Source organism: Mesoplodon densirostris, chromosome 15, assembly GCF_025265405.1.
Source record: "Mesoplodon densirostris isolate mMesDen1 chromosome 15, mMesDen1 primary haplotype, whole genome shotgun sequence".
NCBI classification, from domain to species: Eukaryota; Metazoa; Chordata; class Mammalia; order Artiodactyla; family Ziphiidae; genus Mesoplodon; species Mesoplodon densirostris.
In genome coordinates this window covers 47251749-47264333 of record NC_082675.1, presented here as the reverse complement: position 1 = coordinate 47264333, position 12585 = coordinate 47251749, and the positions used below count along the sequence as shown (strand labels likewise).

The following is a 12585-nucleotide window of genomic DNA, read 5'->3' as shown; positions in this document are numbered from 1 at the left end:
TCAGGGCCATCAGCCTTCACTCCAGCCTCATTTCCCGCCACTCCCAACCCTACTGTGACAGAAATGGTTGTTGACCAACACAGATTTTTTAGTGCTTTTTTTCCAGACTGTAGAGTTCTGGGAAATGACTCTCAGCTGGGGACCATATTGCTCAGTGCATCTGAATGGGACCGTGTAACTAGTTCCGGCCCGTGAAATGTCAGGGAGAATCATGTGTGACACTTCAGTGCAGAGGCAGCTAATACCATAATTTATTCCTCCAGTCTGCTGACTAGGTGTCCCTTGAAGCCACAAAATAAATCAAACTGGGGCCCTGAGTCACCATGTGGAGGAAAGCCACCTTGAGGGTCACCAGAACATGAACTTCTGCATTGGACTTAGCACTCATGAGAAATAAACTTTGTGTTCAGGCACAGAGATTTGGGGTTGTTTGTTACAGCGGCACAACCTAGTGCACCTCAATACACCCTACGATCCAACATTCTAATCCCCATCTGTTCTCTCAATTTATCAAGCTCTTTCCCTTGGCCTGCTCTTGCAATCTCTGCTCTCCTTACTTAGAATACCTCCTCCTTTTCTACCCGATAAATGGCTGAGTCAAATTTCAAACAAATGCAATTTATTCTGAATCCCTCTCTGACTTCTCCAGGCTGTTTGCTACTCCCTCATTCCCGCCCTCCCACCAAGGCCTGGTGCCTTGGGCCATAGCCCTTGTCAAATCACGTTGACATAGTTATCTTCTTAAAAGAATGTGAGCTCTTTATACGCAGGCACTGGATCTTATTCTGTAGGTTCAAAGCATCTAAAGGAATGCCTGGCATACAGCAGTCTCTCAGTACATGAATTTCGAGTTAGTCCAAGTGAGTTGGGGGTGTGAGGGTTCTCTGATCACATCCCCTAGTCAGCTGCCTGTGGGTTGTGGTCATTCTGAACCGGATTAGAGGGCTTGAGTCACTGTAAGTCTGTCCCGGTGGAGCTGGGCTACTCTTGAAATCAGCGAAGCACTCAGAGGAAATGCACATAATAAAGAAGAGGACCCTTAGAATTTGCCTTTTGCTATTCACCAAAGGTGAGAGGAAAAGAAAGCTCTCTCATTTTCAGAATGTGTGTTTTTAATAGCTGCGGACGAGGTCGAATATGTGCTTAGCTTGGAAAACATTGGAAATTTGGATTTCCCCCAGAGTTCAGCCAGAGATGTTCTTTGAGTTCCTTTGCATTTCTGTCAAATTTGGATTCTTTTTTTATTCGAGAGGACAACAGGAGCATAAAAAAAAGCAAGTTCAAATGGTGAAATGGGAAGTGCTTTAATAGGAATGTTTTATTGTCTCTGCCCGAGTTTCTAACATAGCCTATAAAGTGAAAGCACTGCTTTAATAAAAATGGAATGCTGTTGGTTACACGAAGTCCTGTCCCTCATCCTGCAAGTCCACCGAAGCAGGTGCCCCTCACTCCTTGGGGCCGCTGATGAGGGCCGTGGTGGAGTAGGTGTAGGGGCTGAGCAGGGCCATGATGGTATAGTGGCGGTGGCCAGACTCGTTGGCTGTGAACACCACCTAGGAAGGAACACAGACCGGATTGCTTTTCAGCAGAGCCTCCAAATATGAGTCACAGACAGAGAGACCACTCCAAGTCCAAAGAAATTATTTTTACTTTCTTATTTTGTTTTCTGGAACAGTGTGAGCAAAAGGCAAAACTCCAAATATGCTGGCCAGCTAAGCCGCTGGAGCCTTGTGCAGCCCTTTCAACCAGATTCTTTACTCCCGCCTGTATAATCAGGTCTCTCTCTTTTTTTGGCAAATTCACACTAAAAATCAGGGTGGCCCTAACCTGACCGAGGGAGATCACAGAGCTCCTAATTGCTCATGCAATTAGTTGATCTTTAATGCTGACCGACATGTCTGCATTCTATTTCCACGGCAGCCGTCTGTTTTACATGACTTAAGGAATTATTACAGACAAGGAAGACGCAAGGAGATTGGGCACATGGATAACTCTGAGGTTCCCACTACCTCATAAGCAGAGGAATAGAGTGTGAACCAAGGGTTACAAATGTGGCTTTTTTTTTTTTTTTTAGCGTGACTTCTCACAGGAAGAAAGCTGAGGCACACCTTGAGGCTAAACCCAGCCTGGGCCCTGGTGGTAAATATTACTGCTCCTCCCCTTACTGGCCCCATGACCTTGACAAGTTATTTAACTTCCCTGTGCTTTACTTTCGTCACCTGTAAAATAAGGATAATAATAGGAATGGCTCCAGTGGGTTGCTTACAAAGATTACATAGGTTAAATATAGAAAACAGTGGTAGTATATGCTTGAAAAGTGTTATCTATTGTGCTGCTATTATTATTATGAATTTACTGTCTCTGTATGCATTGTCCGAAATCACTTTTCCAAACCTCTGGAAGCCAGTTGTGTTTTGGAATGAAAAAATTGTCAGATTTTAGAGAAGTAAAATGATGCACTTATTTTTTGCTGTATAACACCCTAAGTGGGGTCTGGAGGGTTGCCTAATAAACCAACATATTAATATTTCTTCAGCAGACAAACAATAGGAGTCAGTGGAAGGAATGAAGTCTCTAAAGAGCATCTTGTAAGTTCAGGTCATGTTGCTAAATGAGTTATCATCAAACAGAGAAAAAGTTTTCTTTTCAGAGTTTTGTGGATTTCTGATTGTAGAAATGGGAAAGGGAAGCTGTGCTAGTCCAGTACATTCCTTCCGACTTTTCCAAGGTGTGCAAAGTGCAAACGGTGCATTTTCTGGGATTGAAAACAAACAAAAAATAAAAAACAACACAAGCATCCATCCACTCACCTCTGCATATTCATGGAAAGGGGAAAAGCCAAGTGACTTCTAGTAGGATTTGGTGTCTAATTCTACTTTGTATATTCCTTCTACAAGTTTTTCATCTGTTGTGAGCCCATGGAGCTCCCCAAATTCACTGGTTTTCCTAGAAGGTGCAAAAGTCCACGTTAAGTTAGGCATTGAGGGAATAAATGCCATTTTGAGGTGACACCACACACACACACACACACATGCACGTACACACACAAGTGCAGTTTGTGTATGTGATTATATATATGTATATATATATATATATATATATTTTTTTTTTCTCAACTAGGTCAGGACAGGGAAAATTCTAGTAACTGTCTAAAATTAACTGACAGGAAATTTGTCAGGAATATTTCAAAATGCTCATTGTAGACTTTTTCTCTTATGAGGTTTCACTTCAAAAAAGTCATTATGCATAAATACTAGTACTACCATGTGTCATAAATACACTACCATGTGTAAAATAGATAGCTGGTGGGAACCTGCTATATAGCACGGGGAGCTCAGCTCGGTGCTCTGTGATGACCTAGGTGGGTGGGATGGGGGGCAGGAGGGAGGTCCAAGAGGGAGGGGATATAGGTATACATATAGCTGATTCACTTCATTGTACAGCAGAAACTAACACAACATTGTAAACCAATTTTACTCCAATTAAAAAAAAAGAAAAAAAAAACACACTGACATTTTCTAGAGAGGTACACTTTTAATGTGGGGTCCTTCATTGCATTCATTATCACCTATTTACACTCCTGTAAACTGATGCTCCCGGAGTGACCAAACTTTAAAGCATTAATATAAACACGATACCTCTTTTAACTTCAATAGACACGTTCTTAAGTCATTCAATCCAACAGGACCCATTACTAATAAACAAAAAACACATTTTTGGCCCCTTCCCCATTCAGTACAAAGTAAGGAGGAAAATAAATGGCTTCCCCAGCAAGGGGCCTTGTCCCCCCTGTGTTTTGAGGGGGGAGTTGTAGATGAAAACCCTGGTTCCAGGCCAATGGCAGGAGATAGAGGAACATCTAGAAACTCAGGGAAGCATTTGAACTGGGCTAACTTGGGGCTTGTGGGTGAGGCGTGGGAAGGTCAAAGAAGCTCTAACCATCATGGTGGGGGAGGAGGGACATCCCAGGCCACTCAGGAAGGCAGTTACTGAAGCTGTGACCTCCCTGGGGCCCACCTGGCACCCAGGTAGCCTGCAACAGAGCTAGCCTGACCTATGGGTCCACAGTCCCGGGGAAACACCAAGCGCAGATTGAGCTGGCTGCCGCTAATTTGGAGGACTTAAATGATGTGCAGTTTCAGGAAAATTTGTTTTTATTAACTTGTTGGATAATTTGATGTGACGGGATTTTGTTCATACATAGAAAACTGAGAGGAGTTCTTGCTGTCAGTTGAAAAGACTGACGTTTTATTGCAATGGGTTTCCTTTCCCAAAAGCTAAAAATCTTTTCAATGTACTTCTGTGTCTACATGTTCCAATTTAGGTTTCAGTAAACTAATTACCAGACAGTTTACCATTACAAAAAAAAAAAAAAATAGTCATTACGATTCATGGTTGGTGTTTGGGCGAAGGTTCGTTAACTACCCCTGGAAGTGGCCATGAGCTTCTCTGACTGCGGTTCCCTTGGGGAACCTGGGGGCCTCACTTCTCTCCCCTGTTGTGTGAAGGTATCTTGCAGAGGTGGTATCATTTGTACACATAATGGGAACCCCAAAATACAAGGAGAAACCCATATCTGACTTTTTCATTGTTTATATGATTAGGCACCTTGGTAACTCTTTGCCATCAACAAATACTAGGCAACTCCTTTTTGTTTTTAAAGTAGGCAACTTCTGTTTCTATGTAAGTACCTGCTCAATGGCTGGTGTTAGAAATCACTCTCCATCAGATAGCAAAAACTAAGACAGGTAAAAATGGAAGTTGTCTTTATTGACTCTGTTCATTACCCTCCCACCTTTCTTCCTTGCCAGGAAGAAAATATTGGATTTCCCTTTTTTGTCTTATCATCAGAAAAAAAATTCCCACAAACATCTGAATGTTGTTTTGGTTTTTTTTACCTTTTTATTTTATTTATTTATTTTCATCTGAATGTTTTTGGCATCCGTTCTGTCTCGTGCTTAGAATGTTCTCTTAACTTGGCATTTCCACAGTGTTCTTGGCATTTTATAGAAACATAAATGAACCAACAAATAAAAACTCAGTGGAAACCACACTAAAGAAAATGGCCTTCCCAATGATGGATGAAGAATCATCATGTGTAAAAAAAAAAAAAAAAATTCTATTTCAAGAATCATCATGAGATTCTTGGGATTCATTGAAAACCCATAGAAACTCTCTTCTCAGGGGACAGAAACTCTTAGCAGTATCGCTTGGTGCTGAGCGTTTCTTCGTTGTTCATTCTTTTAGTTGGTTGGTTTCGATTTTACTAATGTGCATTTTCTTTGAAACTCTTGCTAGTGGAGGTGGAAGAAATCTGTGAAAGTTATAGAGCATCTGGTGAAGGTGAGAAGTCATTTGGGCTCCCAGCAGTGGGGCATGGTGAGGCTGGTCTGTGGCTGTGCTTGCTATCATGTGTCTTTCTCTTCCGTGTCTTTTCTTATGGAGCTCGATAGCCCCAGCCTCACAGAGTAGATGCTCCACCAGAGTTTGCTAGACAACAGCCCTGGACTCTGGACGATCCAGATACACTACAGACAGTCACCTCCTCCATGCAGCCCCTAGATTCCATTCCTTTCATTAATAAATCACCACAAATTCTTCATCTTTCCTAACATTCCAAGACAAGGAGTGTTATGCAAGGGCATCAAGGAATCTGGAATTCCTGAAATTATATGCATGTTTTTGTATGTGTGTATATGTGTATTTTTCTGGGCATGGAGTTCATAGTTTTCATCACCCTTTTCATGTGGTTCATGACCCCAAAATGTGGTGAAGTGTAGTGGGGAGTAGGAAGCTGCCCGGAATGCTGTTCAGGATCCTGGTCACTTGCAGCTGAGCAAGGCAAGAGGGCATCCTTCTCAGAATCCGCTTTCCCTCTGCCCACATTTTCAGTTTACTTGGTGGACCTTTAGTGAATGATGTTGTTAGGGACCCTTTGACCGAAACCGCCCGCCTTGGCCCGGTACGACAACAACTGCTTGCATGAGTTGTCTCACAACAGGAGGTCCCGATAAGGAACACGGCACTGCCTCAGAAAACGAATTGGGAGAACCCGAGAGGGGCCAAAAGGAGGGAGGAGACGCCAGCCCATAGGTCCTGCCGACCTCCCAGAAACCCTCGAGCTAGAATCCATCTTGGCAGAGAGATGTGCCTGCCACCAGGAAGGATCCTGAGTCAGACCAAATATGGGCACAAGCAAGATGATTGGCCAGAGACAGCCGGAAACTAACTCCATTACCATAAACCCTGAGACTGCGAGCCACGTTGCAGAGCAGTCCTCCTGGGTTCCCTTACCTGCTGCTCTCTGCCCGGGCGCTCCTGCCCAGTAAAGTCTCTTGCTTTGTCAGCACGTGCGTCTCCTCGGACAGTTCATTTCCGAGTGTTAGACTAGAGCCCACTCTCGGGCCCTGGAAGGGGCCCCCCTTCTGGTAACAATGTGAGCCCCTCTCTCTAACAAGTGGCAGGGCGACGGGAAGGTATAACCAAGTCCTCCGTCTGGGTTCCCCGGGCAGCTCACCCGAGGCAAACGGCTCCCAGTTCTCGTCAGCAGCCTTTTTGAACACTTTCACCCCCACGTTCACAGCAGGAATGCCCTGGACCACATCTAGGACTTTGACCATCAGAGGACACTTGGATTCACCAGAGCCCTGGGCAGAGAGAAGACAAGTGACAAGTCAACAAAGTTGGTCAGAGCGACAGGATGCGTCATTTGTGGTCTTTGATTTGGAGCGAGGCAGAAAGGACATGCGAATCCCACTTCCAGCCACGGAAGTGTTGATGGTTAATGAGCTTCCCTCACTCAGTGTAGCAGAGACGTGATTGTCTCCAAAGAAGGAATGGTTTCTGCCTCTGGACGTGCTGCGCTCCAGCGGGGGTGTGTATAACGAACTTGAAGGGAGAAAATAGGCCCTCTGAGAACAGTTGCTTCAGTAAGCCTTGTCATTTGAGTGGAATTATGGCAAAGATGTACTGTGCCATAGGACTAAATAGTTTTACCTGAGAGCATTTTACTCAGTTGTTGCTGTAGTGATTCCCTCTTACTAGTTGCTGTAAAATAATGTCAGATGATTTCATGACCCTTTTTATAGTTTTAGTTAATTCTCCTAGGGGGTTTAAGAATTTTTGTTTTTTTTTTCTTTTTGGCTGTACTGCATAGCTTGCGGGATCTTAGTTTCCCAACCAGGGGTCAAACTGGGGCCCGCAGCAGTGAAAGGGCCGGGGCCTAACCACTGGACCACCAGGGAATTCTCAGGATTTAAGAGTTAGATATCTGACTAGAACGTTGTCTGCCAAACCTTTCAGAGGTTAATCACTACATACTTTTTGATTAGCTAAAGGGAAATCAACTTTATCAAATGTCAAGCTTCTGAAAACTCAATAGTAACAGCTTCTGGAATATCGGATCTTTATTTCTACCATTTATCTGAGGAAATTGAGGCACCATTGCAAAGCCATAGAGGAGAGCGCCCAGGATCCAAGCCCCAGTTCAGTGAGCTCTGCAGAATTTCATTCTTTTTGAAGTTTGAATCAATTATGTTTAAAAATAGATGCTGGGTGCCCTGGCCCTACTAACAAAAGCTGGTTGGCAAAGCAAGAAGGAGTCCCTTCTACTTCGTCCACAGGAGACATAAGAAAGGACTTCAAAGAGTCGAACACTCACCACAGGGCTAGCCTCAGACACAAATACCAGTCCAGCGAGGCAAAGGAGGAACAGACGGGAAGAAGCCATTCTGCCAAGGACTGGTGGGTCTCTGAGAAGGGCTGCTCCCAGCTTCGGGCTTTTATACTCACTTCTCCCCAGCCAGCCTCCTGAGCCCTGCCAACCTGACTCCAAACCTGCTGATTCTGATTACTGACTTAGTCAACAAAGGGAGGATAAGTAACCCACACAAATATGAAACTTACCTAGACAGATTAGAGCATCAGAACATTAGCTCTATGAAATATTCTTAACAGGTCATTTGACCAGCTAGATCACCAAAACAAAACAATCAAAACAAACAAGCATACACTTCTCCATGCGTGGCTGGATGCAGCAACATTCTTGGAGATTTTATTCCTCCCTACCTATTATTTCTATGCATGTTTTCCATTTTCTATTCATTTTATCATTCATTTTAAATGATAGATGCAAATTGTAATAACTTATTTCACATGGAATGACATTTGGCTACACAGGCTTAAATATAGTGCATCAGAAAGCATCGTTGCACTCGAGCTATATCCATGAGTCAACGAGGAAAAACCTTTGGCAGTGCTTAACATTTGAAAAACCTATGTTTCAGCCAAACTAAGTCATTTGGAAGCTTAACTTAGTCAGCAATTTCTCCATGATTTTTGTGTTCTTCTGAGACAAGGTTCTCGACCCAAGGAATAATGACACATTTCAAACTGGCATCCACGAGCCTGAAATATAAAGAACCAGATATTTTTTATGGCCTCTCCTGCACTGAATGTGCCGAAGCAAGGCTACCCAGCTGGCTTTTGTCAGAATCAAAGTTTCTGGAAGGAAGTAGAAATGGCTGTGAGAATTAGAAGCCATGGTTGACGAAAGGTTCTCTTTCTCCTGACCAGTTTACAAGTCCAGCAATTATAATCATTTGATGATTCATTGATCAAGTACCAGCTCTTGTGTGTATGTGTGTGCACATAAGTGCATGTGGCTTTGTTATGGGTTAAGACAGGTTTTGTCCTGATAAAGATGTATATGTAGAAGATGCAAAGAAGATAGACAAAAATTTTGGACAATCACATGTCAAGGGTGAGTCCAGTTTGGAGCACAGAGAGTTGGGGGAGCATTCCTTTAGGTGACAGCTTGGAAGAAACTGGACAAGAGGTGGTGAAGGATAAGGGCTTTCAGGGAGTAGTGGAAGGGACAGGAAGGCATTCCAGGAATATGGAAATATGCAGGAGAGGAAACTGACCACAGAAAAATAACAAAGGAGCAAATCCAGTTCAGAGCATAGCTAGGAATGGAATCTCATAGCTTTAGAGTCTGACTCTGAAGTAGCACTGGAAAGAGTTTTGAATTTGAAGATTGATGACCTGAATCCTAATTCCCTTGCCTGGTTTCCAGGATGACCTTCTGTGAATTATGTAATATCTCAGATACCCAGCTCATGCATTTGTAAAACAGAAATACGTACTTTTCTACTTCAAAGAACTATTCTAATAACTTTTTACATGAGATAATACAAAAGCGCTTGATAACCTGTAAGCCACTATTCTGGTATAAAGTATAATTATAATTTAGTTCAACATCTCTGCTAAGTAGAAAATCCTTTCTCTTATATCTTTCATATATTGTCATCTAATATTCTCTGGACTATTTCCCAATGCTCAGAGCTTGGGTGGAGAGTCTGTTTTCTGACTGTGAATTCTAAACATTCGAATGTGCTCTCATGTCCCAAGTCAATCTTCCATCTATGCATCTTTGCGCTACTTTCTGTTAAAACCGAGAAATGTGTCCCATAGACATCATGGCCTGGCAACACTGGGCTGCCACTAGCCCATAGACATGTTATGTTTGGCCTGAGAAATCTGTCTTTAAAATTTTTTTTTGAAATAGTTGTTAAAATTAAAAATTGAGACATATTGCATGAAAATGTGGATTTCTGGCTTCTCTTGAGAAATCAGAAAAGAATGTAGCATTAGGCCTATTCTCACATGTGATGATAATCTTCGGGCTGTCATTCTCAGACATTACAACGACCAGGTCTCTCCTTCAACTCTGAGGCTAGGTAACATCTCTAGTGGCACTCTCACGCTTGAGCTTTTTTCTCTCCTTACACATGTCCTGTTTCTCTCCTCTGTGTTCCATCCTGGCCTCCTGGAAATTTGAGTTTGAAATTGCTGGTCTCCTGATAGCCATTTGAGTGGTGAGTGACAGCTTATTTTCTATTTGCCAAATAGACATTCCAGCTTCTTTGAATGATTCCTTTTCAGACACATTTCCCAGAATCCTTATCACCCAGAACTTCCTCCTCTGATACACTCCCATCGGTGGTCAGTGCTTCTTTTCAAACGTGATGCTCTGAACTGGATACATGCTCCAGGTAGAATCAGGCCAGTACACAGGACTTTGAGACAGTAACCTTCTTTGGAAGATGCTCTACTGCAAATGATGCAACCTGAACCCATTCGTAACTGTAATAGCTGCGACCACATTCCCCGCAACATAACACTACCCATCATGACTTCTTGGTCGCAATGATCAAAAATCACCATATATTATCCATCATCTCTGCTTTTTTCGTTTATGAATCTTATTTTCAACTTTATTGAGGTATAATTGACAAACGAAATTTTAAGATACTTAAAGCGTACATAGTGGTGATTTGATATATGTATACATTGTGAAAGGATTCCCGTCATCTAGTTAATGAACACACCCATCACTTCACATATCTATCTTTTTTCTTTAGTGAGAACATTTAAGTTCTACTCTCTTAGCATATTTCAATTATATAAGACAGTGTTATCAACTATAGTCACCATGTTTTATGTTAGGTCTTCAGACCTTATTTATCTTATAGCTGTGAGTTTGTACTCTTTTACCAAACTCTCCTATTTCTTCCACCCCTCAGCCCCTGGCAACCACTTTTTATTCTCTGTTTCTATGAGTTCAACTTTTTTAGATTCTACATATGAGTGAGGTCATATAATATTTATCTTTCTCTGTCTGGCTTATCTCACTTAACATCATGCCCTCGAGGTCCATCCATGTTGTTGTAAATGGCAGGATTCCCTTCATTCTCATGGCTGAATAATATTCCACTGTGTACATACATACCATAGCTTCTTTATCCATTCACCCCTAGACAGAGACTGAGGTTGTTTCCATATATAGGCTGTTGTGAATAATGCTGAACACGGGAGTGCAGATATCTCTTCGAGATCCATTTTTCACGTCCTTTGGATATATAGCCAGAAGTGGGATTGCTGGATTGTATGCTAGGTCTATTTTAAATTTTTTGAGGAAACTCCATACTGTTTCCATAGTTGCTGTACCAATTTACATTCCATCAGCAGTGCAACAGTGCACAAATATTCCCTTTTCTTTACGTCCTTGCAAGGATTTATTATCTCTTTTCTTCTTTATGATAGCCATTCTAACAGATGTGAGGTGATATCTTCCTGCGGTTACCATTTATGAATTTTCACCTAAATACAGGAACTTATATTTATGCCTGACCTATCTCCTCATGTTAGTTACACCCCCACTCCATCCATTTACATCCCCTAATAGTAGATTCTGTTATTCACTGCAGTAGCACACCCTCCAAGCCTCATGCCCTTGGCCACTTTGACTTGCTGCCTTCTGAACTATCATTGACCTGGAAATCATTAGTAGAATTTGAATTTGAACAAGACAAGGAGGTAGAGGGAAAGTGAGAGTACAGGGAGCATCCCGAATCTGATTGTGGAATCATCAATAACTTAAAGAGATAGAGATGATTTTTAATATAAAAAGAAGAGAAAATTCTGCCAGAGACCTAAAGAGCAAATGTAGATAAATATGAAATAAAAGTAAGAGAGCCTCAGGAGAAGAAGCTTATGGTGTTTTAGGTGAGAGAAGAGCAAAGCTGAGGAGGAAGGAAGAAATGAAGAGAGTGGGAATGCATTCTTAGTCAAAGGAATGCTGGTATGGAACAAATGGCAATGACAAATACAAGAAAAGTCCAATGTTTCTTGCCTGACAGGCAATTTGTGATGAAAGAGGGTTATAAGGATAAACATAAACTCCCGAAGATAAGAGGGCCTGCCTTTCCATGTTTATCTGAGTTTGTGAAAGCTCTTTTAGAAAGATGGTTACATGGGGTCCACCAAGAGGGATGAATTAAGGTCAAGGGTCACCACATTCCCAGAGCCTTAAGTGGTTGCTGTAGAAACAGTGTTCTGTAGAGCGAATATCAACAGCAGTAGGATCAAGTGCCAGAAAACAAAGGTGTAGTAGTGAAACATTTCTGCTATAAATGTATGTCTTTTCTTAGCCATGTACTGTTTTTCTTCACATTCTGAGCATGGGGCTGAAGCCTAGGTGTTTAGCTGAGGTAAAAAAGACTAATTTGATGATGCTATTCCTCCTTTTACTACAGAAATATGTGGTAGTTAATGAACAGCTCAGGACTGCTCTCTGTTTAAGATTCTTCTGCCGTCTCCCTTCTAATGGACAAGTTTATCTATTAATTTTTTTAGAATATCATAGATAAATTCTTTCTTCTTCATTTATTTTCTGAGGGTGCATGTCAACTGCTAGCCGGTGATCTGTTGACCCTGAAATGCCCACTAGTATTCTTGTGAGTAAGCTGATTAGCCAGAGTGGAGAGTTGGTTGACCAGGAGTTTGGACTGGGTCTCATGAAGGAGAGGGGTGGGTAGGGGGGAAAGACAGTGTTTTGGGGCCCTGGATCTTTGCAGCCTGAAGAATTCAATTTTGTCAGCTCCCCTTGAGGTGACTAAGCCCTGAAGATTCCATTAATAGTAAGGTAATCATAAAAGATTCATTTTAAAACCATAATACCAATTTAATTAATAGTCAGATGGTTGCCGAGTAAGCAAGGAATTAGAGCAAAGGGACCTGACT

General features: G+C 42.1%; 1 protein-coding gene across 1 annotated transcript; it reads right to left on the bottom strand.

Annotated features, from left to right (window-relative positions):
• Positions 1 to 1445: 1445 nt before the first annotated feature.
• TTR (transthyretin) lies at positions 1446 to 7729 on the bottom strand. Its single transcript, XM_060119286.1, is given in 4 exon segments — positions 1446 to 1553; positions 2811 to 2946; positions 6514 to 6647; positions 7661 to 7729. Coding segments are annotated over 4 exon segments (447 nt in total).
• Positions 7730 to 12585: the final 4856 nt, after the last annotated feature.